Source organism: Mustela lutreola, chromosome 4 (assembly GCF_030435805.1).
Source record: "Mustela lutreola isolate mMusLut2 chromosome 4, mMusLut2.pri, whole genome shotgun sequence".
In the NCBI taxonomy this organism is placed as follows: Eukaryota; Metazoa; Chordata; class Mammalia; order Carnivora; family Mustelidae; genus Mustela; species Mustela lutreola.
This window is the reverse complement of record NC_081293.1, coordinates 201,833,064-201,858,375: the sequence shown is the minus strand read 5'-3', so window position 1 is coordinate 201,858,375 and position 25,312 is coordinate 201,833,064. Positions and strand designations below refer to the sequence as shown.

The 25,312-nt window shown below is 58.8% G+C and overlaps 1 protein-coding gene across 3 annotated transcripts in view; it reads left to right on the top strand.

Annotated features, from left to right (window-relative positions):
• The window catches only part of PTPRN2 (protein tyrosine phosphatase receptor type N2), a 688,130-nt gene that overhangs the window by 173,324 nt on the left and 489,494 nt on the right, over window positions 1-25,312 (top strand). For all 3 annotated transcript variants that reach the window (XM_059172404.1, XM_059172405.1, XM_059172403.1), the window contains exon 3: window positions 9,414-9,527. In XM_059172404.1, the coding sequence (XP_059028387.1) occupies window positions 9,414-9,527 (114 nt within the window). The remainder of the gene's footprint in view (window positions 1-9,413; window positions 9,528-25,312) is intronic.

The following is a 25,312-nucleotide window of genomic DNA, read 5'->3' as shown; positions in this document are numbered from 1 at the left end:
CTTGTGGCTGGGCCCACAGCCGCCGTGGCTGGTCCTGGACTGCACACGTCTCCTCGCCCGCTCCCAGCGGGGGTGGCCCTGGCGGCGGACACAGTGACGTCTATTAAGCACATGCTCCGTCCTCTCCAAGAGGAGGCTGCTTTGTTCTACTCTTTTATTCTGATTGGCTTTTTGTTAAATTTTTAAATTGTGCGGAAATACTTGTAACTTAAATTTACGACGTTACCCCTTTTTAAAGGCACGATTCTGCGTCGCTAAGGTCATTCCCACCACGTGTAGCCGTCACCCCCCTTCCTCGGCAGACCCCCTTCCCCCCACAAAGCTGACACTCGGTCCTCATTGAACACGAACCCCCTCCCCCTCCCCAGGTCTCTCCACTCTCCGTCTGTGAGTCTCACTCCTCCAGGCCCCTCGTGGCCGCGCTCACACAGCACCCCTCCTCTTGGGCCGGCCTGTCTCACCCCGCGCGACGCGCTCCACGCTCATGAGGAGCAGGTGCCAGGATTTCCTCCTCTCGCAGCCCGAGGAACAACACTCCCTTTTGTGGATGTACCACGTTTGGTTTTTCTTTCGTCTGTTGGTGGGACATTTGGGTTGTCTCCAGCTCTTGGCGGCTCTGAATCGTGCTGTGGTGGGAGGAACTCAGTCCCTGCTCTTACTTCTGAGCGTGAACTCGGTGGCGGAGCCGCCAGTTCGTGTGGTCGTTCTGGGTTTCTTCTGTTAGGAGCTGCTGTCCTTTCCCACCACAGTGCACAACAGACGCCGGTTCTTTAATGTTGTTTTTACTTTTATTTTTTTAAGATTCATTCATGTATTTTGGAGGGAAGACACACACGTGTGCGAGTTGGGGGAGGGGCAGAGGGAGAGGGTCCCACTGACTCTCCGCTGAGCAGGAGCCCGTAACCCACGAGATCATGACCCGACCCGAAACCAGGAGTCGGACGGTCAGCCGATGGGGCCACCCAGGCGCCCCGTGTTTGCTTTTTAAAGGAAAGTCACGTCTATCTGGGTATTTGGCCTAGATGGTTCGTTTCTTAAACTCTGGGGTCCCTCATAGCTCTTGGTTCTCACTGAGGGGTTAGGGTTAGGGTTAGGTTTGTGACGCGTGGCCGCCGTCCGGAGGGGATCTCACTGGGAAAGCTGAAGGCAGCGGAGCACGCAGAGTGCCCATCCCTCGCCTGTTCTCAGCCTGGAGCGCAGCTGGGCGTGTCCAGGCCGTGCATGGGTTGGCCCAGCTGTCTGAGCAAGCAGGCCCGGCCTGACTTCTGCAGGGCCGGCCCCCGTGTGGGCTGTGGGTCACCGTTTCATCAGGGGGCTCACAGCTGCCACAGCAGCTCGGGGTCTCCTGCTCATACCCAGCCCCGTCGTGCGTGTGGGCTCCAGGTGCCAGAAGGAGCTCTGGGGGGCACGTGGGCGCCAACCTCGGGCCCACTGCAGGGGTGGGATGATCTTGGGAAGGGCCCTGGCCCACCTGGTCACGGGTGACTTGTCGCGTGCAGAAGTCCACTCAAAACTGTTGCTGGTATCAGTTGGCTCAAGACAGCCACGTACTGGTCCTTCTCCTCCTCACGTCGTCCGTGGTTTATCTTTTCCTGATGTGGGCTTCGGTGATCAAGATGACGAGGTATCCTGTCTTGCTTCCCACCCTGGCCAGGAGCCGGCTGTCGCAGCAGCACCAGAGAGACGTCGTGTTAGCAATATTGAGTGTGCGCCAGCCTGCCTCCTATGTGTGCCCTTAGCCAGTCCCTCAGGCTCTCTGGGCCCTAGTGTTCCCAATGGGGAGAGGAGACCATGACCGTTCGGACCCCCAAGAATTGTGCCAGGCTCGACTGAGCCCACAGTGTCGGAATGGTGCGGGCGCGGGGTAGCTGTATGTAAACACATCGGCTCTTGTTCTGGGAGTGGACAGACACGAGGCCAAGGGGATTGTGTAATTGGTTTTGGAACAAGACATCCCCTTGCTGTGGCTTGACGAGGATGGCCACGTTTTCTGTGTCAAACGTGGGGACACGTGTTTGGAAAGGAAGGCTGATGCTCAGGGTGATCGTGGCCAGGGCTGAAGTGGACGGTTCCGGAAGGTCCTGGGCAGGGGTCCCGGGCATCTCCACACACGGTGGTGAGTTGGAGACCTTGGGCAAGCCCCTGACCCTCTCTGTGCCTCGGTTTCCGGGTGGTGTAAACGGGAAGGGGCTCTCCCTGCTAACAGCTTCGTGGGAGTGGGACATGGCTTAGAGTCAGTGTGTGGAGGAGACTTAGAGAAGTGGCCAGAGTGTGAGCCCTCAGTGAGCAAGGACGGACTTCCTGCCGCCTGCGCCTTTGCCCTGCATGGCAGCACCTGACGCCCACTCTCCAGCCTGATGCCTGGCCTGGGGCTTAGGAGCCACATTTACCTTCCCAGACCTCCTCGTGCCCCTTGGGGGATGGGAGACGTCGATCCCCAGTATCACACAAGGGGCGGCAGGACATCATTGACTCCTGAGCCCGAGGACCGAAGCGAACTTGCCGCTTCTGGACAGCTTGCATCTGTGCCGGCCCCTGGCCACGCTCTGCACAGAGGTGCCCCGGGGTCTCCTGAAGTGGGTCTTTCCTAGGTGGCCATAGTGTGCGAGGCCTTGTGGGTGCCCTGGGCAGCACAGTGGGGAAGGCAGCTTCCCCGCCGGAGAGGGGAGAAGGACCGGAGGAACAGCAGGACATTGGTGACGGGTCTTCCAGCTGGTCTGAAGCTGGCCTGCAGGTTGGGCTCGGGTGTCTGTCTGCAGATGAGGGGGTCCCTCGGCCTGGTGGCGAACCCTGCATGCGTGTACATAGATGGGAATAGGAGTGTGTGCACCTTGTGAGTGTGCAAGCACGTGAGCCTCTGTGGGTGTGTGCACGTGTGTGTACACACGTATGAGCTTGTGTGCACCCATGCACGTGTGCGTGTCCTGTACTCTGCCTGCCTCGCAGGGAGAACCACCAGCATCTCTCAGCTAGGGTCCAGCCAGCGCATGGGGCCACCCGGCTGGTCGGTGCTGTGTCTGGCCCGCCCGGCTTCCCTGGAGCCCTGGCCGCCTGTCCCCGAGGAGGATCCAGTGATGCAGGGAGGCGGCCACGAGGGGTCGCTGTTGCCCTCCAGCCTCGCGGCCGCTGAGGTTCCAAGCTGAATGTGGACGGGGTGGGGCCGCGAGTGCTTCCTGGAGGGCGGCTGACGCGAGCTCAGACCACAGGTGCAGCCACGGGGTCAAGTGATTCCTTTCTCTCAGCCCGTGTGCTGTTTCTGAGCCCGGAGTTAGATTCCTGGGATGTCCCCAGAGGCCCCGTGGGCAGACCCCTTCTTACTTCCCGGGCTGCCCCGTGCGCTCCCAGAGCTGTTTCCGACGGACGCTGTTCCTTTTGTCCCACGGGGTGGCTGGCCGCTTCCCCAGGGGAATGACTGCATCTGGTGTCTACGGGATGCAGGATTTTGAGAACTTTCATGCACGACGCAGGCCTTTGTTTCTGCGAAGCAAGGCCAGTCCCTGCATTAGGCCTCGCGAGAGGTCTTGTCTTTACTTCTGCAAGGAATTCTGCGGACGGGAGACGGGGGTTCCGTTTCTCTCCCCCCAGTCTCAGTTCTTTCCGGCAGCTGCACACCCAGCGTGGAGCCCAACAGGGGGCTTGACCGCAGGATCCTGAGGTAAGACCCGAGCGGAGACCAGGAGCCGGAAGCCACCCCGGCGCCCTTGCCCCGTAATTACTTGAAAACCATCCCTGGTTCACCCTCGTTTGCAAAGACTTTATGATCGTGACACCTTTTCTGCCTGTCCCTTCTTATTCCAAAATCCAGTCATCGTTCTGAAGGTTTCCAGAGAGCAAGTTAATACGTTTACAAGTTAATACGTTTATTGCTTGTTACTTACACGGATAAACTACGTCTGCACGTTATAGAACAGGTACCTACGCTGCAGTCATTTCTAAATGTGCCCTAAACTAATCATCCCGCCCCGAACACCTAAGTAGTGTGATTACATTGTGTTTGTGAATTACCTGGTCTCATTATTTCTTCCTGAAGAAACACTGAAGAAATGTATGAGAAATCGAAACCAACAGGCTCAGTGAGTTAAGCGTCTGCCTTTGGCTTGGGTTGTGATCCCAGGGTCCCTGGGTCGAGCCCAGCTTTGGGCTCCCTGCTCGGTGGGAGCTGCTTCTCCCTCCCTCTGCTGTGCCCCTGCTTGTGCTCTCTTGTTGTCTGTCAAATACATAAATAAAATCTTAAAAAAAAAAAAAAGCAAAGACATTAGAAAAAGAAGGAGAGAGAAGTAAAATGGGTGCAAAGAACGTGGTTAATTCCTTGAAAAAAATATCACCCGAGCCGCACAACAAAGATGCGTCGTGTGATGACGGCTGCCCCGTGACCCGCAGAGAGGGCGCTGGAAGGTAGAAGGTGGTCGGTCCTGGCCCCGGGGTCTGGGGGTCCCTCCCCTGGGTGGTCTTTTTGGGAGAGATGCTGATGACACTGCAGGGTGTTGCTCAGTAGGTGAACAGTTTGCCTCCATAGGCTTTTCCTTTCTTTTTTTTTGGAAACAACTGGGCCACCCAGGCCGTCCCCACCCCCCCACCCCCCCGCAAAGGATGTCCTTTAATGCAGGTCTGAGGCGAGTTGCATGAGGTAGACTGAACAGAAATGGTTTCTCCTGGAGAGACTTAAACCAACCTCTTAAGGCCCGTGGCTGCCTGGTAGTCTGACCCGCTGGTTCGGGCCGTCCCCCGGGAGGCCTGGCACTCAGCAGTCCCCGAAACAACAGCATCCCACGAAGGAAGGCTGGTGTCTCCGAGCACAGAGTCCCTTTCCCAGAGCAGGGGTCCACTCGGGCCTCTTCCTGCACGTGTGAGGCCGAGAGCGGCCCCTCCTTCGCCGGCCCTGCCACGAGCCCCGTGGGTTTGGTCTCGGCGATCCCTGGGCCTTCAGCGAGGTCGTTTGCTGGGAGTCGAAGACTTCCAAACCGTGTGATGCTAGCTAACGGTGTTAGAAGTTTCTGTGGGCATCACAGCTTTTCTTCAGGCAAATGGAAAAACGCCGGTGAGTCACAAGTATTTACTGAGCCACGATGGGTGCCGAGTGGGTGTCGACGTGGGGGTCTAAGAGGCGGAGCCGACACCTGCCGTCCAGGAGCCCGCGGGGCCCTGAGGTGAGAGGACCATGTCTGTGCCAGAGGGACGTGGAGAGGCGTGTGCGCTCACGTGTATGCCGCGCAGCCTGGGGCCACGCACGGCCCCACAGAGCTAGGGAGAAGGGGTCCAGGAGGAGGGCATTGCTGCTGGCCTCCAGCAGTCATGAAGGGACAGTGACGTTTATGAGTCAAAATGACTTCTGCCTGCGGGAGTAACGCTTCAGGGATCGCTGGTTACAGCCAACACACAGACAATAAACAGGCTCTTTCTCACGTTCTTCTGGAAATCCAGCAAAAAAAATTATCCAGGCTTCTCTTTCTAATGGAAGAAACCAGCTGCCGGCTAGTGGTGATTGCCCGGTGAGGCTCCGGTGGAGATCGTCTTTCTCAGGACCACAAACATCCCTCCGTTTTCTGTGTTTAAAGCCGTGTGCTCTCTGGTTTCCAGGAGCCATGGGGGCCCGGTCTTCTGCTCTGCTTCTGCAGTACCGATCCAGAAATTCGGGATTTGGGGACAGCCTAAGAATCCCACCGAGGTCAGCACACTTGGGAACGTACGGTCTGTGCCGTGATGCTGGGGTCGCTGGGGTCGCTGCCCGTGGATGCCTGCGAGGCGACCTCCCTGAGGAGGGCGCGGTCCCCCCCAGGGCCCTTGGGTCATCCTTTTCTCACCTCCCAGCCGGCGGCAAGGCGGCTGCGTCACTGCCTCGGAAAGCCACACGTTCTCTGGGCCATCTCTCTGAATATGCCCTCCAACCCCAGAACCTCTGTGTGCCGGGGGACTCCTGAGGGGCTCCTGGCACTGGGCAGCGGGGGCGTCCAGGGGTTCCCCTCTGGAAAGGCCGCAGACCCGTTCTGCTCTCGTTTCCAGGGTGGCCGTCCTTCCGGACCATCCTCCCCTGGACACGGAGCCCTTTCAGCTCGTGGCTCCTGGCCGGATGCAGAACAGCTGGTAAGGGCCTGGCGGCCCCTGGGAAGAAGGCTGACACCCCCTACACCCTTGGGTTTTGCCTGGCATGCTTCACGTCCTGGCACTCAGTCCCTAGGCCCCCGAGCTCTGGGGATGGGGTGCTTCCTGCCCTCCGCAGAGCCCGCTCCCCTGCCTGGATGTGCTTCTAGCCCCGTGTAGGCAGCCCCATTCGTACGTGTCGGAGCCCAAGTGGATGCCACTTTCCTGATGCATTTGTGGGCCGAGGCCGGTGCTCCTCCTTCCCGCCGCCCGTGGGGTGTCCCTCTGCGGCCCGCATCACAGCGCTGCGTGGTCAGTGAACGTGTCCTCCTGTGGCCCAGATGTGTGTCCTGTGGCTCTTCCATCTGTCCAGCCGGCGGGACCTAAGGGCAGGGCCATGCCTTTCCTGAGGTTGGGGTGCAAGGCAGAGCCCTGGGGGCAGGGATGGAGTCAGACACACAGCGGGTGTGGGACGGGAAGTAGTGAGCAGTGAGCTGTGAGCGCGCACACCGTCCTCCAGAGACACACAGAGAAAGCTCGAGCAGCTGACATGCAGCAGGAGTCCGGAAGTCGGGCTTCTGCGGTGCTGGTGCCGCGTGTTTCCTGGACGGATGCTCCACGTTGGAAGAGTGGTACCCTTGGGTTCTCGCATGAGTTTGGTGGTTAAACAGTGGTCGGGGCTGTCAGTGCGTGTCCACACACATGCAGACATGCACGTCACCTGTGCACAGCACAAACATGCTGCACTTATGTAGAGACACGTGTGCACACACCAGACACGTGGACACAAACACATGCATTTGTGAAAACGGTGCACACAGGCGCGCCTACACACGTGCGTCTGCACAGTCCTCTCCTGTAAAGAATCTGTGTGTAAAAGTGGACCCAGAGAGTTCCAGGACTTTCTGGAGAAGACACAGCTGTGGAGAACAGAGAGGGGCCGGTGGTCACAGGGTGGGGTACTCGGATGGATGGGGGAGCACAGAGGGTTTTCAGGACAGGGAAGCTGCTCTGCACGTCACCCTGCGGGCGGACACAGGCCCGGCCCCGAGCGGCTGCGGACTTCGGGCGACACGATGTACTGGCGTGGGCTTGACACTTGTGGCAAAGGTGCCCCCTGCGGGTCTGCGGGCCGTGGGGTGGGCCGTGGGGCGGGTCTGCGGGCCGTGGGGTGGGCCCTGGGGCGGGTCTGCATGTGGGAGGGTAAGCTCCGCACCCTCCCTCCAGTTTTGCTGTGAATCTAAAACTGCTTTAAAAAAGAAAAAAGTTGATTTGGGCACCGGGGGTCTCCATCGGTGGAGCGTCCGACTCCTGCTACTGGCTCAGGTTGTGATCTCAGGGTCATGAGTTCGAGGTCCACGTCAGGCTCCCTGTCCCTCTGCCCTCCCTGTGCTCACTCACGCACGCACTCTCTCTCTCTAATAAATTAATTAAAAAGTTTATTTAAAAATAAAGGTTAAAAGAGCTGGGGAAAGTATGTGGCACCTCATCGGCAAGGCGGTAGTCTGGGGGCGGAGAGAATCAGGGTAGTTTAGTCTCGACTTTCAAATCATTAAAACCAAGTTATCAACTAAAACTAATTTTAAAAGCACAAGTATTATGTTGTATATGTGTGTTTTAAATGCATGTTTAAGAGAGGGATTTCAAGAAAATGCCATAAATATTTTTCCGAAAGTGTATTCACGACAGTGTGCCCCATAAACCAGATTTGAAGAGGGACGCCGCTGCGCTTCAGGAGGGAAGAGCTCACTCGGGGTGTTCCAACGTACGTCGGCTGTTCTCTGGTGAGGGCTCCAGCGGGAGTCGGGAACCTGGCTTCTCCTCCTCCTGTGGCCTTGGTCTCGAAGCTCGTCCGTAAAATGTGGGGTCGGACCGACTTAATGCTCCTTCTAGTCCCTGCGTGGTGAGAGTTTGCTTTCGAGATACGCCATTTGTGAGGAGAGTGGACGTTCTAGGACACTCTAAAGAGTTCTCGGTTTTTCTCTTGGCCCCTCCCCCCGCCCCTGCCACAAAACACCCCGTGCACAGGCACGGAGTTCTTTGCACAAAATAAAAAGACCAGGGACGCTTACTGTCCGTGTTTGTGGAGCAGATTGCCTGTCTCCTGGCGGCAGGGGGACGGGCCCCTCCCTCCAGGAGCACTGCCGCCGGGAATCCCTCTGGACCAGTGTGGTGGAGGTGGCCTGCAGAGGGCTTGACTTCTCCCCATGGCCATTGTCTGCAGCACTGAGCAGCTGTGCAGGTCGCCTACCCGGGTTCTGGGACCTTTGCAGAGGCCCATACAAATTCACGGTGTGCTTTCGACACTTAAGATGATTTTCTGCTGATCACACAGCACCGTCCGTCTTAAGCCCATATGTAGTATCAGACCAGTAATTACTGAGTTAGCCTGGCATCGGGCAAATGTGTTTCTGCTAATTAAACTTGTTGCATTTGAATGGCTTTCTTCAGCGACACTTCGTGCGGTGAGACCGTCGTGGACAATGAAGAAGCGTCTCCCCTGATCCGGGCCTGAAACTGCAGATGGCCGCCCCGGGGACGACGCACTGGCCCTTGAATTAGTCTTTTGTGTGCACAAAAGACAGTAATTTGGGTGTTTGAACCCCCTACAGGAAGCTTATTTCAAAGTGAACAGTTTGCCAGATAAAGACTAATTGGGGCCTAAATTAATTAGAAGGTGTGGTTGAAAACATGAGCAGAGCCCATCATTTTAGACAAACGGGCAACAGAGCTGGACGACGGGCGCCCGCCACTGTCCCCCGCTCTGGGAACCCCTCTCCTCGGCCACGCTGCAGAAAGCTCCCCTCGAAACTGGCCGCGTCGCCGTCCCCGGGGCTGCCCGGTCCCCCCACACGGCACCCCTGCGGCAGACGCGGCCACTGTCCTCATGGCTTCTGCAAATTAGTATTTATATTTCCTGGGTGTTCTGTTTCTCATCTGGAAAACTGGCCCTGAACGATATTGATTTTTTGGTCACGGGACTGTCAGAAGCAAAGCTTCGCGTCAGAGGTGAAGGCCTGCGGCAGGAATCAGGAGAAGTGAGAGCCGGGGAGGGGAGGAAGGAGCGCGGGGCAGAGTAGAAAGTGCGAACGACTCTGCCTTCACGGCGCTTCTCCAGACCTTTGCAGCTGTGTTTTCCGTGATGTTCTTTGGTTTAAATAAACTGTGACTTTCCAACTGCTCTGAATTCTGAGAGCGTTGTGATGACTTTCTACAGCCGCGTTCCAAAGCCTCCGCGTGCGGCGTAGTTAGAGTGTCTCGCGAGGGTGGGTCTAATACCTTCTCCCTGAAAATGAACGTCCCATTCTCTCTCTTCCCTGTCCCCTCTTCTGCAGACGGAGTGTTTGGAAGGTGCCAGAAGGTTCCAGCGATGGACACACACCGCTACGAGGTGTCGCCAGGAGCTCTGCAGCACCTGACGGCCACCTTGCAGAAGCTGTCGCGGACAGGTAGGCTGTCGCGGACAGGTAGGCGGGCGCGGGCCCCACCGTGTCCTGGGCCTGGGCACACTTGTGGGGGCCGTGAGGCACGGAGTGCTGGGGCCTCGCAGGTCGTGAGGACGTAGCACAGGATGGCGTTTGCCAGGGTTGCCAGAGAGAGGAGCAGGCTGGGCACAGGCGGGCTAGCTTCTGGAAGGTCCTGGCGGGAGTCTCCTTCGTGCGTTGGACGTGGCCGTGGATTGCTGCTGCGTGTGCAGGAGCACAGCCACGTCCGGGCTTCAGGGAGTCCGGCAGGGTGCAGCGTGGCCGACGGGCCCCAGGCGGCTGTGGGGCCTGAGCACATGTAGCCCAGTGGCCGGTCAGCCTCCAGGCCATCAGCTGGCCTCCAGATACTGTCATTGTGCAAGTTCCTGTCCCATGGTTTGGCCACAGGAGTCGGTTGTAACCTGTTTACTTCACACGGTTGCTGAGATGATAACTAAAAATTACCATAATTTAGACATCATCATATATGGGATTCATCGTGTGTGTAGACATCATCATATATGGGATTCATCGTGTGTGTCTACTTTTTAAATGGAGGGGAAGCTTCCCGAGTGTTCATCTGGTTCATCCTGCCGGGGTGGGGGGGCTGCTTCCTGTGCTCGGAGCCTGGACTGAGGCCGATCCGCACACACGGTGCCCTGGTGTCGGGGAGGGTCGGGGTGATGTTCCTGGAGTGAACCTGCAGGCCTTGGGGTCAACACCTGAGTGGCCCCGCTGGGGGCCCAGCCCGGGAGGGAGGGGCCAGGAGAGCCCCGACATTCTTTCTCCATCAGATCCTACAGGGCTTCTCCGTGGTTCCGTAAGGAGCGTCTGTGGCCCTGTCAGTTTGGGAAACGCTTCTCGCTCTGTTCCTCCTTCAGAACGCTCATAGTGTGCACTGCTGCGCGGGACACCGGGAAGCTCTACAGGAAGGGGTTGGGCTGATTCAGGGGCATCTGGGGGCTCAGTTGGCTTCAGCTCAGGTCGTGGTCCTGGGGTCCTGGGGTCGAGCCCCGCATCGGGCTTCCTGCTCAGTGGGAAGCCTGCTTCTCCTCTGCACCCACACCCCGCCTGTGTTCCATCTCTGTCTTTCTCTGTCCCTCTCAAATAAAATGGTTTTAAAGACAGAATTAATTCACTCATTCACCTGCAGTCACTTGTGGTGGCACCCTTTCTCCCTGGGACTCCAGCCGTGCCAGGGTTCAGTCAGGGAAGCGGGGGGACTACGTACACGGTCCGTTGCAGGGGCTCGGCCGCGCACAGCTGGGGGAGATGACAGAGCGTCTCGGCCAGGCTGCTGCTCTCAGTCTGGGGCCTGGGTCTGCACGTGGGCCGTGGGGAGGGACTGTGGCTGTGAGGTAAGAGGTCAAGGACAGGGTTGGACAGGAGTCCGTGACTGTTCCTGTGGCCTTGACCTTGGTGATGAGGTGTCCTGCAGAAGGTGGCCCCTCACCAGGGAGCTGAACGCACAGTCCCCAGAGGCAGGGGAGGCTGGGCGGGGCCCCGGGGAGCAGGGCAGCTGCCGCAGAGGCAGTGAGTGGGCAGAGGGGCAGTGACGTGTGCTCTGCCACATGCCCGTGGCCCTCCGGCATCTGGCTCACAGCAGCCACGCCACGGGTACCTCGCAGGACCAGGGTTGGGGGCTGCGTTTTTCACTAAGGATTCATGGCCCAGAGCAGTTTCTTAAAAGGAGAGTCGTTACCTGCAGAGGATGTCACGTGTTTGCTCCAAGATCCCGAGGGTCTGCTTGCCCATTGGGGCCTTTGGGAGTCTGCAGCCGGCATCCGTGGCCGCCACTGACTGCCCTTGGTGTGCAAACGTCCTACTCATACATGTGGCTGGGCACGACGTCCTGCTCTTTGGGTCCAACAGGATGAGCACAGCGGGTCCCCTTCTGACGGGCGGGGCACAGTGAGGCTCCGGGTGCCCCGGTACTGGGGTCCGTCGTAGTCCGTGTTTGATAAGCCCTGGAGGAGTCCTCATTCCTTGTTCCCTGGCACACAGTCGCCCCAGCAGAGGCCGCAGGTCTGCGTGCGGACGGCCAGAAGAGAGAGTAACTGCGTAAATTTCTGGCTTCTGTGGCCTGCAGGGGACCTGCTGCCACCCTCTGCTTTTGTTCCTGGGGCTCTGCTGCATGAGGCAGGAACGGCCGAGTCTGGGGATGGTTTGCCGAGCTGTAACTCTGTTTTGGTGATTCAAGCCAGTCCTCAATTCGGTAGATCTCAAACTTCCCTGCGTACGCGGGTCCCTGAGACTCTGGGAGGCTTTCTGTGCAGCCCTGTGGGAGGGGCGCTCTGGGCATCTAATCACTAACCAAGTTCTCCGTGGCCAGAAGCTTCTGGTTTCTGCTTCCTGGTAACCACACCCACCAGGTGCCAAGACGTGAAGTGCCACGTCTTGGCCGCTGCTGCCCCAGACGCCGGCCTCTCCGCTGCACTTGGCGAGCAGGCTGGCGGCTGTGCTCCCTCTGTGGTTTCGGACCTGCCGGGGGCTTCCCCACCGAGCTCCTTTGGAATCCTGGGGCACTCTGGTGAGCTCACGTCTCACAGTCGAGGGGAAACACGTGTCGTCTGGACCCCCCTGAGGTCATTAGCAGGTCTCACATTTTGACCCGCTCCTGTGTCCCCGTCCCCTAAACCTTTGGACGCTTGTCTCTGTGACAGAGCGAGAAGTTCTGGCGTGTCCACCTCATTTCGTGGAGACGCCCTCTTCGGGAACCGGGTCATGTCAACTGCTGGTGGCACCGTCCATGCTCTTCCCAGCCCTTCGATGTAAGGCGTGGCTGGGAGCATCGGTGCTCCGTGGCCGCATCTGTGTCCAGCCTTGGTCATTTCCTTTCATTCCGGCTTGACCTCGTCTCCTTAAGAAGGGTTCCTGTGCGTGTTCCCCAAGTTTCTGGCCGGGTCCTGCTGCTCCTCGAGGGCGTTGCACTCTCTCTTTCTGTGTCTCCCCACCCCCGGGCCTGCTGGGACTTGAGTCCAGAAGCAGCTCGAGATGCAGTGAGAGGTGGCAAAGCGGGGGTGGTCCTAGAGGGTCCGCGGGGCCACGGAGGGCAACCGCCTGGTGGCCGTACATGCTTTTCAGACGGGGTTAGTCTCTTCAGCAAGGAAGGTTGTGAAATGTAGGGGTTCGGTGTCTCCTCCCTTTTAGGCAACGCATGAAGGACCCCGCGGAGCTTGGGACCTGGTGGGCGGCGCAGCTCAGTCACACGCGGGCTAGATGGTGGCTCTGGTGTGCTCACTGGGTGTGGGACACACAGACGGCACTTGGTGGAGGGGGTCCTACGTAAGGCCAATAAGGTTTTTAATTAATAGGTTTTGTTTCTTAGAGCAGTTTCAGATTCGCAGAAAGGCCGAGCGGCTGTGTGGCGTCAGAGTCTACTCCGTCACTCCCCATCTCTGCAGAGATGGCCCCGTCGCTGACCCTCCCGCTGACACGGTGATTCCGTCAGTGAGTTGGTGCTGCCGCCGTACCCTTGAGTGGGGTCTGTCGCTTACGTCAACGTCCGCTTTTGTTTCTAACCCTGCGTGTCTGCACAGACCCACATGGACACGGGTCCCTCACGAAAGGGTCACACGGAGGAGTTCCACTGCTCTGACAGGCCCCGGAGCCTCCCCTCACCCCTCCCGCAGGCCTCCGGCCCGGTCTTCTCACCGTCTGTGGTCCTGCTCTCCCCGAGCGTCGTAACGGGGTCCGGCAGCGGACGGCGGCTGCTCTCCCTGAGGCCGTCAAGACCCTCCGCATACCGCCCTGTCCGTGGCTTCAAGCGCATTTCTTTTTAGGACCGAACACTCTTCCAGGTCTGGGGCCACCCTCCGCGTCCACGTTCGCCGGCTGGACGGCGTCTTCTTGCTCCCGAGATCTGGCAGTTACGAGCAAAGCTGCGGCCAACATCTCAGTGACTGCTCCTGTTTTTAGCTCCTGTGGGTAAACACAAAGAGCACACTTGTGGTTCAGATGATAAGAGCAGCTTTACTTTCGTAAGAAACCTCCAAACCGTCTTCCAGAGATGGGTGTGGAGGGGAAGGGGTCACTACCATCTTTGAGACTCTATTTCTTCCTTCAGTAGATGTGGACAGACTTGGTCCCCCGGCCCCGCCAGTGACATCTGACTTGCCCTAGAACTTCAGCCTGCCCTTTCCCCAGTTCTAAGTTGACTCCCTCTCTCTGGTCCTGATGCAGACCACACGGGTCTCTTGGGAGCCCCCCGGCACGTCCCACAGAAGGTGGGAGATGTCTGGCGCGTGTGGGGTTCTGTCTCGGAGATGGTGGTTGCTTCTGCTGCTGTTGGCTGTTTGCTGCTTCGTTACCGATGGCACGTCACAGTGACGAATTAGCACTTGTGACGGCAAATTGCATTTCTTTCTTTCTGTTAGTGGCTCGGAAGTCACGCCCCAGGAAGGCTGGAGGTGGTAGGAAGTGGGTTTTATCGTCTAGTTTGACAAGAAACTTCCTGGGGAGAATTGTGCTTTTCTGAACAACACTGTTCTGAAGGTTTCTGCAAATGATTTTTGGACTTTCCCTCAGGCCCTCTCGATGGCTCGTGCCGGCCAGTTCCCCGCTGCTCGGCCTCCAGGCAGCCGAGGCTGGGGCGTCTCTGCTTCCCGCCTCCACCCGTCAGTGTGCTGGGGATGCATGGGCCACCGGGCTTAGGGGTGGACTCGCCTCCAGACATCCCACGGTCTGTGCAAGGGTCCAGTTCTTGGGGCCAGGCCTGCGGGCATTACACAGTCGCGTGCTTCTTCTCTGGGAAGTGATCTTCTGGCTCCAGAACGTGAAGTGTGGGCATCCGTCTGGCTCCTCGCGAGGGGCTGGGCCCTGCTCGGAGCGGGACAGGGCAGGGACTGTGGCCGTGCTTGCCCTCAGCCCTGCAGACGGACTCTCGCAGGGGCCTGCCACCCCCGCCCCACCCCTTACACCGAGTCCTGGTCTTTCTTTCAGGGGATCTGGGGGAGAGAGAAACAGAGGAAGAGTTTCCAGGTGGCAAAACAATGACTATTTTTGACTTTGATGTTGCCCCGTGCTGAGTCCCCTTCTGGGCCGTGTGCCCAGGCGTTCCTGGCTCCGTCTGGGCCCCATCCCGGCTGTGGCCGGACTCTGGAAGGACAAGGGCAGCAGCCCCGAGAGGCAGAGATGGCCCGTTCTCTGGACTGAGGTGCACCTCGCAGACCATCGGATCTTCCCGCTGGCTTCTAAACCTTGAGATTTGCTTTTGCCGCTCCTGTGTTTCTGGTGCTCTTGGAGCTGGGAAGTCCCCGTAGCCAAACGGTGTGCAGAGCTTCCCCTTGCTGAGTCCCCAGGCACCTGCCGGCTTTGGCTGAAGGGCTCTGTGCACCCCAGACGATGGGACACACGTGCCGTGGCTGCACAGCTCAGCCTTCTAGCTGGACTCTGCCCTTGGCCTGCATTCCCACTGCCATCTGCCTCCTGACGCGTTACCTCTCCTTCCTGGGGCCACAGGTTTCCTCAGATTGGGAGAACCCCGCCTGCAGCTTGGAAAATGCAGACCCATGGCCACCCTCGTGGCTCTGACAAGGGCCGTGGAGCAGGGCCTGGCGTCTGTGTCTTCAGTAAGCGTGGGAGACAACCCAGGCCTAGAGGGGCTGGTCCTCTTTGGCCCTCTGCGGTGTCCCTGCCCTCCTCCCCGTAAGTGTGTCCGAGGGCTCCCGCGGCTGGCCCGCGCCCGTGTGTGGGGAGAGTCTGGGTAGAAATCTGAAGGTGGGTGATTTTGATTCTGGACCGCCTCGCCCCGTGTTTGTCCTGCAGCAAGCCTTAGGGTGGATGCGTGTGACTGCCACTCACGTCCACTCCCATCAACACACGCACACCCCCATGCACACCTCCGTGTACACACACGTGGGCACACACAGACCCACACATCTGCGTGCACACACACCACACAGAACACCAGCATGTGCACGCTTGGCCACATACGTGTGCACACATGCACAACACGCGCACTCACGCATGGGCCTGCATCCCTTGGGAGTCCCTCATCTAACGCTTGTCTCCAACAGCGCCGTGTAATCCGCAGCTCTTCCTCTGATTTTTGTCCAATCGGTGCTATCTATCCTATTTCTCGAGTTTTGTTTGGGTGTGTTAGGTTTTTCCCTCTGGTCACGAAAAGCTCAGTACTGAAGAACACCCTGGAGGGTTGGGGAGTTTGTGTCTTACCCTAAGGAAGCAGCCCCTAACCCTGCTGTTTCCCTGGACTTGGTTGTCCTGATAGGAGATGGATTTTGGGAAGGGGGCTTATTCCGAATTCCTTAAAATCATCCCAGCTCGGTAGGCACACTGGGAGTGGAGTGGGTCGCGTGCGTATCCGTGAACACCGCCGTCTGGCTGTGCGGCTGCGGGCCTCACTGTCGGCTGCTTCACGGCCGTTGGGGAGCCTTCCTCATGAAGAAGGAAAGGAAAATGGGGTTTAATTGTGCAATTTTCTCTTTTGATGTAAATATATACATCAAGGAGAAAATATGTTCCGTTCTGTTCACCACTCTTGTGTCCTACAAGAAGAAGTCTTCTCATTGTTCGCTCATGGATTAAATGTTTTAAAAATACATTTCACTTCTTCTGACAAGCCATTAAATTCAGCATTTAAATGTCACTCGTTGGCACGTAATTTGCTGTCATGAAAACAACTATGGATTTGTTTCCTGGCAGGAATCTCCAGGATTGAGCTATATGTCAAAACCAAAAGGGAAAAAGGAAAATTAAAGAAAAAATCTAACAGTTTTATAATTCCTTAAAAGAGAAGGAAAAGAAATCATCTAATAGTCTGGAATACGGGGACCGCCAGGGTAGTCTCCAGGCACAATGGCCCGGAGAGGGGCCAGCTGCTGGCTAAGCGTTCTGGGCACATTTTGGCACGTTCTGGCACGTTCTGGCACATTCTGACACACTCTGGGCAGATTCTAGTACATTCTAGCACATTCTGGCACGTTCTACACGGAGTCGATTGGTATAGCAGGTTGGGCTGAGCTTCGGCCTTCTTCCTTTTCCTGCCGCTTCGGTCTCTCTGCTCGCATTCAGCCTCCGCCCACTAAGCTGCCCTCTCTTGTCCGCCATCCCGCGCTGTGCTGGGAAGCTGGAGTCATTCCTTTCTGAGGCCCCGCCGCGGCCCAGCCCCGAGGTGCAGGCAGACGCACGCTGGGGGTGGGGAGACGGGGGCGTGGGCGCGCAGAGCGCGGAGACTCAGAGTGGAGACTCGTCTTTGCAGGGATTTCATGACGGTGCGTCGGACACTCGCATGTGGTGGGAGCCAGTGGAGCGGGCTCTGAGAGTGAGCAATGTTGGGGGTGTGGAGAGGCTGTGAGGGGCCCGTGGGACCAGGTGGCTGCGGGGGCACGAGGCCCAGAACGGAGAGAGAACTCGTAGATCAGCAGAAATCAAGTCAGGAAAGTGGAAGTTAATACCGTAAGAGATTACTTCGTTAATGATAAGATGGCAAAACCGAAAGACTCTGACAATCGCACGTACTGGCTAGAACCTAGGGCGAGCTGGACATTCTCAGACACAGCGGATGCAGCCATTTTTGAAGCTGTTTTGGCGACAAACGTAATTAAGTGAACGTCGAACGTCGCAGCTCTGACTTCGAGGTCCGTCCTCCGGCTTCTCTGGGCTCCGGGCGTCCGAGCTCCGTCGGTAGCAGCCGTCGCCGCCTCTGCGGCCTTGGAAACCAGCGGGAATGACGTCCGCGTGTGTCGGGCAGGACGCAGGCGGCATTTGTGTCACCAGGGCTAGCTGACGGGCGGCGTGGGCCAGCGCGTCTGCCTCTTGCGCGTGTCGAGCAAACACGGTGAGGTCCCGGCGCGCGCGTGGGCTCTGAGGCCGGGAGGGGGCGACGGGACAGCAGCACCGCGGCTGCGGGGGAGCCCGCACAGTCCGCGTGGGGGGCGCGGGCGCGGCGTGAGGACACTGTGTCCTCTGGGCCGAGGCGGGGAGAGACGCGGCAGGAGCGTCCCCGAGGCCACCGTTTGCGTCTCCACACAGCGTGGCCGAGCGCGGTGTGGATGGGGCGGGTTCGTTCCCGTGTGCGGAGCACGTCCAGGCCTGGGAATGGAGGGAGGGCTGATGGCCCAGCGGGACTCACGGAGGAGCGAGGGGCAGACACGCAGGTAGAGACGAACGAAGACCGTGACGGAGCAGGAGGCCGGTCCCGGGGAGGCCCGTCGCGCAGGCCTGCTGCTGACCACGGCCGGAGGTGTGGCCGTGTGGCGGGGAAGGAGGCCCGCGGGCAGGTGAGCGCGTGGGCCGCTGCGCTGGGAGGAGCGCGGAAGGGTGACCGTGGGGCGTGTGGCGCACACAGGGGACTCCGGACGGTGCGGGCCACGCGGATGAGCCTCCTCACGTAACGAGTCATGTACCTGCGTTTCCAGAGATCGGCTTTGTGCATGCGGGGGCAGGCGTGACGTCCCAGCGGGGAGTCCCCGCTGTCCACACACTGGCCCCGAGACGCTGCCCTGGACAGGGAAGCAGCCCCCGAGCGGGTGAGTCACCGCCCTCCTCAGCCCTGCAAACGCACGGTCCTGGGGCGCCGGTTGCCTCCTGCGCTGGCGTGGCTGCTGCGTTTACACGGCCGCCCGACTCTGCAACGCCCGTGTGGCTCAGCGTTGACCATCGTCTCCTCTTTGGTAAGAACCTTCCGGAACCACACTTTCTTGCAAGTCCGTGTTTGCCTGCAACCCCGCCTGGCGCTCGAGCCCCCGCCTCCCTGAACGGTTCTGGCGTCGACGCGAAACGAGTCCCGGATTAAGTGAAAACCTCTCCCGCGACCAGCATTTCCTCAGAAGGGGTAGGAAGAGCATCCGCGGGGCTGCGGGCTGCAGGCTGCCCAGCCAAGGGCGCTGCCGTGTCTAGCCGCTGGCCTGGTGCCGTCCTCTCCTGCAGGGGCCACGCTGCCCCCTGAGGCGTCCTTCGGGCTCCCTTTGAACACCCGGTTCCCGGCACGGTTCGGAGCTGGTTTCCAGACGGTCGACAGCAGGACACATGGGGAAAGACGAAGTGTGAGCGGCTGCTGCTGACTGTTGGTCAGTCTTCGAGGAAGACACAACAGTCCTGCGGTTAGCGGAGTACATACGATCGATTCTTAAAGCTTAATTTTTCCTTAGCCCTTCAGGGCTGTGGTACCAGAAACTGCTGAGTTCGTGCCTGTCCCTCTAAGAGCTCGGTTCTGAGAGAACCCGTCTCCCTGCGGGCTGGAGCTCGCCGTCGCCTCTGAGGGGCACAGTAGCTAGGAAATACACGTCTTCGGGGTGAAGAGCTCCTATTTTCTGGGATTTTCCAGGACTTCTGGAACATTGCTCCTGGCCACACGCAAGGGCCCTCCTGCTGTCCCCCTGCCCATGCCTCCTGCTCAGTGTTGTGTCCAGGAAGCTGCCAGTCCTCTGTTCTGGTTCCTGAGCTGGCCACTTGTGTCATCTCGACACCAGAATATCTTCCCACGTAAGCGTTTATCTCAGCTTTACCCACATGGCCAGCGGGCCTTGGGACGTCGTCATCCTACACTGCCCAAAGCTTTTGTCTCTATTCCCTGAGATTTTGTGCTCTCTCAAAAGCCCCGTGTTGTAAACTCAAAGATTCTGCTTCACCCCGGATTTCAAACACAAAATGTACCTTTTTCCTCTTACTTTAGGCAAGCAAGTCACTTTTCCCAAGACATTAGAAAAAGATTCCTCTGGTTTTAGGATTATGTGCTTAGGATGGTGGGTGCGGATTTGTTTAGAAATATCAGAAAATGGATCCTAAAGCTTTCTTGGGGGGATGTCTGATTTCTTCTGTTTCACGCTCTGAACAATGATGGAGCCTGTCCTGAGGGCAGTTGGTTTGTTAATGGTGAGGACCCTAGCCACAGGCTCAACCAGACCTTACTCACAGCTTCTCAGGGAAGAATCCTGACGCCTCCCTAATCAAAGGCCAGAGCTACTTCTTAGAACGCAGCCCCCCCCCCTTAGCCTCATCCACAGAGGAAACCGTCACCCTAGACAGGTTTCTTACAAGAGGGGCGTTTGCACGAGGCCACAGAATCTGGGTGACGGGGGCTGGGTTTTGACCTGGGAGCGCCCGTGTCCCGTTCTCCTCCTAACAGGGATCAGGGCTGCCTGAGACCTTTAAAGTCCCAAGAGAAGTAGGGTTTATCTGGTTTTATATGTCACTGATTCAAAGTCTTTATGGAGAACCACCGTTGTCGGAGCCTCATCTGGGGACATGGCCCCCGACGGACACGCTGCCGGATGCAGGTCATTTTGGTGTCCGTGTTCTTCAGGGGCATGTGGTGGAATGAAGGGCCAGCCCTGCCAGGTCAGGGCTCCGTGAGGCCCTTCACTCCCCGGGCCCCCTCCCCAGTCTGGATCTGCTCCTTCCTCTGTCCAATCAGGAGAACTGAAAATCAAGCTTTCGTGGTTGCTGGGAGGGCTGTGGGAGTTGGGGCGCTGTTTCTGGTGCATGTGGCTCTGCCCCACCACCAGGATCCCGGTGGCTCCGTTCTCAGGGGAAGAGCCTCAGGCATGTTCTCCAGTCTTCCGCCCGGACGCCCGTGCTCAGGCGCGTGAACCACTAGCGGTCCGTGTGCTTCCGAAGCAGACACATGTCCACGCAAGACCGGAGGAGCACGTGTCCTTCCACTTGCGTGTGCCGGGCGCAGGGCAGCCCTCGGGGGTCGGGCAGGGACTCCCCGTGGGGCGGCCGGGACGGCGGCTAATCCCGGCTTGCGGTCTGCCCGCTTCCCCTCTCGCCCCCGGGAGAATTCTAGTTCTCTGCTTTGAACTCGGGAGTTAAACCTCTCTGCAAAGAACACGTCTTCCGTTGCTCAGCGTCTAGGGACGTCTGAGGTTTGATGAGATGGTCCTCGGGAAGGAAGAGGTTTGTGATTCTTCTCTTGTGCAGGGAACGACCCGGCTCGGGGAGTCGAGCGGGTGCAGAAAGCCAAGGCCCGGCTCCCCTCCGCCGCCGCCCGTGCCCCTCATCTCCTGCTTCCCTTCCCGTGCTCTTTGTTCTCGCCGAAAACCTGCTCTTTCTCCCTTTATCTCGATACCGTAGTGAAAGGCCTTCAGAGACCGAGTTTCAAAAAACATCCCCCAGAGAGGGCCAGTTACACACGTGGAGATGGTTTGTGTGCAAAGACTGGGTGTTCGGGGCGACGAGATTATCTTGAATTTCCAGGTGGAGGGCGGAAGCTGGGGCTGCCGCTCCCTCTTGCCCTCTCCTTCCTGTCTCGTGCCCAACCGCTTGTCAGCACGGGGAGGGCCCGTGGGGTCCCTACTCCACGTGAGGCAGGGACAGCGGTGCTCTTCAGCTGTCCCTCGGCAAACCGTGGGGTCGCACGGCCTCCCTGAGCTTGGGCGTCTGCGTGCGGGGTGCTCGGCCGCGGGCTGGGTCCCTGCGCCGGAAACGAATCCGTGCGGTTAGGGTTAAGGGTCTGTGGTGTCCGGCTGTGGAACGGCACGTGCATGTTCAGCAGAGAAGGGACCGGACAGCAGAGCCTTGCACACGTCTGGCTGTCAGGAATGGCCGGGGAGCAGCCAGGTTACACGCAGGTCTGCACAACGGGTGTGCTCGCAAGGTCCTGTTGGCCTGGCCGTGTGGCTCGGGAAGTGGGTGACAGGGGTTATTGGTCACACTGGTTATTTTTCGGGGCTGTGACTTGACCTTCACAGCCTCTCTTCAAGGGAGATCACCCTGTAGGAGGCAAGTGGTTCCTGCATTCAGTTTCCAGGTTTATTTGTGAGAAATGGCATTCTGGAAGGACACTCCCGTGTCCTGCTGGAATTGTCAGCTGGGGAGGTCAGAGGGCAGTTCCCTCCCAAGGCAGCACCACTGGGGAGAGGCTTCTGAGTCCGGCGCGCGTCTCTCTCCCGGGAACAGCCAGGATAAGACGCTGACCTCCTTTCAGTGTGCTGAGCCTTTACGGAAAGCACAAGAGCGAAACCTGTTCCCCTCACGCGGGGGATTCTCCCTCCGTGGGAACCTGTCCCGGGCCTGCTCTGTGCTGCAGGTCAGAGACTGGAGGGGAGGGGAGGTGACAGCACTTCTTTCCAGCCCGCTCCGCAGGGCACAGTCACGGTGCTCCTGGGACGTGCGTGCCCCTTGTTAGGGCCTGAACGGGATGCGTGGTGGCCGTGGACGGGCCTTTCCCCACAGGCCAGTGAGGAGAGGACGTATGGGTGCCAGGAAAGTCAAGACTTTGAGAAGGGGATGGAGGAGGGAACATTTTTTTCTTTTTTTCCAATTCGGCTTCAGAGACAGGACATTGGGACAGTTGGGGCTGTTGGAATACTGCATGGGGACAGGGCTGTTTGCCAGGGTGCCTCTGGCTTCGGTGCTGGCCATCTCCATCACGACAGGTGACCACAGGGCAGTGGTTTGACCCGTCCATGGGCCTGCTCTGTTGAGGTGGGACCCGGGACAGCCCATATCACATCCCTGTCACGCTCTCCCCCGCACTCCTCTTGCTGGTGTCCTGGGTGATATTTGCCAGAACGACCCCCTCAGATAGCGGGTGCACGGCCTGCAGATCCCAGACCCCCTCAGATAGCGGGTGCACGGCCTGCAGATCCCAGACCCCCTCAGATAGCGGGTGCACGGCCTGCAGATCCCAGACCCCCTCAGATAGCGGGTGCACGGCCTGCAGATCCCAGACCCCCTCAGATAGCGGGTGCACGGCCTGCAGATCCCGGACCCCCTCAGATAGCGGGTGCACGGCCTGCAGATTCCGGGTGCTCCTGGAGGACAGAATGCAAGTCCAGCCCAGCTGTGTCTCTCGACCCAGGACATGGTCACTGTGAGGTGTGAGAGCTCTGGCTTCTCACCGCTCCGGGCTCTCCCTGCACAGCTGAGGTCCCCAGGAGCCCAGTGGGGCCCCGAGGTGGGGAGTGGGGCACTTTTCCTCCTTGACACTTTGTCTTTAAAGTGAACAGATCAGATCACCGCGTGCAGAGATGCACCTTCCCCGTCCCCCAGTGCCTGTAGGGGGTTTCGGTTTGGGACCGGAGAGTGTCTTCCTGGGTCATGTGTGCGTCCACGAGGAGGAGGGAGCCAGCAGACGGGTCTGCATGGAGCCGGGCTTTGATACTCACTTGTGGGGACCCTGAAGGGTCGAGCTGGGCAGCAGGCAGGGGGAGGCTCCCAGTGCCAGTGCTCCACGCAGTCCCTGGTCTCGCGGAAAGACTCTGTGGCCAAGGGCATCTCAACTCCCAGACCAAAACATTTCATGCAGCAGGTCCCTGCAGCTCTGGATGTGGCCTTGTGGGGGACTCTGGAAGCTTCCCTGTGGCCAGAGGGGCCACGGCACTACGGAGGACAGGTCCTGGAATGGCTGTGCAGTTGCGGCCAGCATGGAAGGGACACGGGCCTCGGGCAGAGTCTCCTGGGGCCCGTCAGTCAGGGAGGCATTAGAGGGAGCTGTGCCTTCGAGGAAGCCGAGGGAAGGCAGAAAGCCCTGGATGGAGAGGGAAGAGGGGAGGTGCCTGGGGGACAGGCCATCGGCACCCACTGGACTTGGCCGAAGTGGCAGCAGGTACAGTGGGAGGAAGACGAGACCTGAAGGCGGTGCTAGGGTTAAAGGGAGGGAGGCTGGCGGCAGGGTAGGGTCTTCTGGATTTCACTGAAAACCCAGATTTACTCCTCTCTAGCAGCAGATGGACCTGCGCCCTGTGCCCTCTTCTGCATGGAAGGTCCTGTCTCTCAGGGCAGCGTGAGGCTGTCCCTCCACCTGCCGAGCCCAGGGCTGTCTCCTCTCCTGGGTGGTCTAGCCTGGAGGCTGTGCACAGGGCATGGCTGAGGCCTGGGACCAGCCCTGGCAAAGCAGCACCTTGCCTCTCACCAAAGAACCAAAATTACTCACAATTACATGCAATTAGCAATTTTAAATTATTAATGGTGGTGAAAGAATGTGTCTATTCAACAAGTAATTTGTCGTAATTTTTAGTAATTGAAAGTAATTTCTAGCAATTAAACCCTAATTTAGTGCATTTTCTGGGTGACGCCCTTATTCAAGGGGTGCCTCTGATCGACTCTCGGTGCTTTTCCTGGGCACTTTGTTCAGTAAAATTTGCGGGGTGGGGTATCGGGGGAGCAAAAGAGAATGCAGGGAGAAAGAGGAGCTGATCCAGGCTGACCCCACAGAGCTGGGATTCAGCCGAGGGGTGGGCGGCGCTGGCCTTCCCCGCAGAGACCCCTGGGCTCGCTCGGAGTCACATGCAGGAGCTGGTCTTGTGAGAGGCCGGCGTCCAGGAAGGGCGTCCGGCCGTGCCCCTGCGCTGGGTCGCTGGGTCGCAGGGTCGCAGTAGGCTGGCCGAGGTGGCAGGTGGCCCCCGCTGGCGGCCGGGCCTGGAGCGGCCGTGGGAGGGGTGGACAGTGGCTAGACAGCGGTGCTGTGGGGAGATCTGATTCTCCTCGGTGACTTCCTTCCTGAGCTTTCCGAAGCCCCTCCCCGGGGGAGGTGTGCGGGTGGCACGACGGAGGGGGACTCTGGAGGCTCTGAGGAGTTAACCTAATCACGGCGGATTTGCATGTGAAAAGCAGCCTGGAGCGGGTCTTTGTCTATGGAGGAGGGATCTCACCCCTGATGAAATCTGTCATCTCTTTTGTCAAGTAGCAAATAAATATTCTGACTAAATTCTTCAGAAATGAAATGACTTGGTATATCTGGGAATGTGCTTTATTCCCCTTGCAAATTAGTCATTTTGACTATGCATGACTTCCTCCTGGAGCCTGGGTAGTCGCAGAACTCGAGTGGTCCCTGCCTTTCCGTGGGTGTTTTCTGTGGCAACCGCGGATCCCAGCAGACCCAGAGGTGTCTGTGACGCAGAGACGAAGGGCTGGCCGTGGTTACACATGTTTCTGGCTTTCTTGGGGGGCCGATTCGGCAGCCCCCTTGTCTTTGTGGACGGGGTCTGAGCCCTGCCCTCCCAGTGGTGCAGGCCAGTGTGGGCGGAGTCTGGGCCCCTGGCGGTTGGTGTCCCGTGGATCTCAGGGCATCTTGCTCCATCGTCCTTCTGTTGCCTGATCCGAGGGTCCCACCTTGCCCCTCGGCCTGGGCTCTCCGAGGCTCAGGCCCACAGCTGCTTTGGTGTCGCTGACCCTGTCGCCTGGGCTCCTGCGGGGAGCCTCTACCTTCTCCGACCTTGGATCCTGTTCCAGGCAAACATTTAGTCATGCTTCCTCCTACGACACTAAGAACGTAATCCCCAACACGTGAGAATTTTAAACAAATGAATGTAGCGCTGTGATATACAGACAGACGGAGGAAAATGGATAAACCAGCATTTGTGGCATGTCCGTGCCCTGTCCAGGCTCAGCCGAGGGCCAGAGGAGCTGCCTGGAGTCGGATCTCAGGGAACCATGAAACCGAAGTCGGGACAGTTCCTCCACAAGCTGCGGGGCCCGGCACCATGTCCGAGTGGTGATATGTGCTCAGTAGATGATGGGAAGAAGGGGGGACTGCCTTCCGGAGGTTGCCCTTCTGCCCTGAGCCTCCAAACAAGGCCTGGGGCTCTGGAGTGCACGCTTCTTTGGGTCTGTTTGTGTCTTTCTGGGCCCCTGCGACGACCAGAGACAGGACAGCGTGACGCTTTATGCTTCCTTCTGCTCACTAGTCTAATGCCAGGAGCCCTTGCTTGGTTGACTTCTCCGGCTCCGGGCAGTGCTGGTGAGGCCACGAGGGCACAGGGAAGCTGGGCCTGGGTTTACAGAGCAGCTCCGTGTGGGCGGTGACACCAGCAAGCGGGTGCTCCCCTCACGGAGAAGCCGAGGTGCCGGCGCCCTTTCCCGGG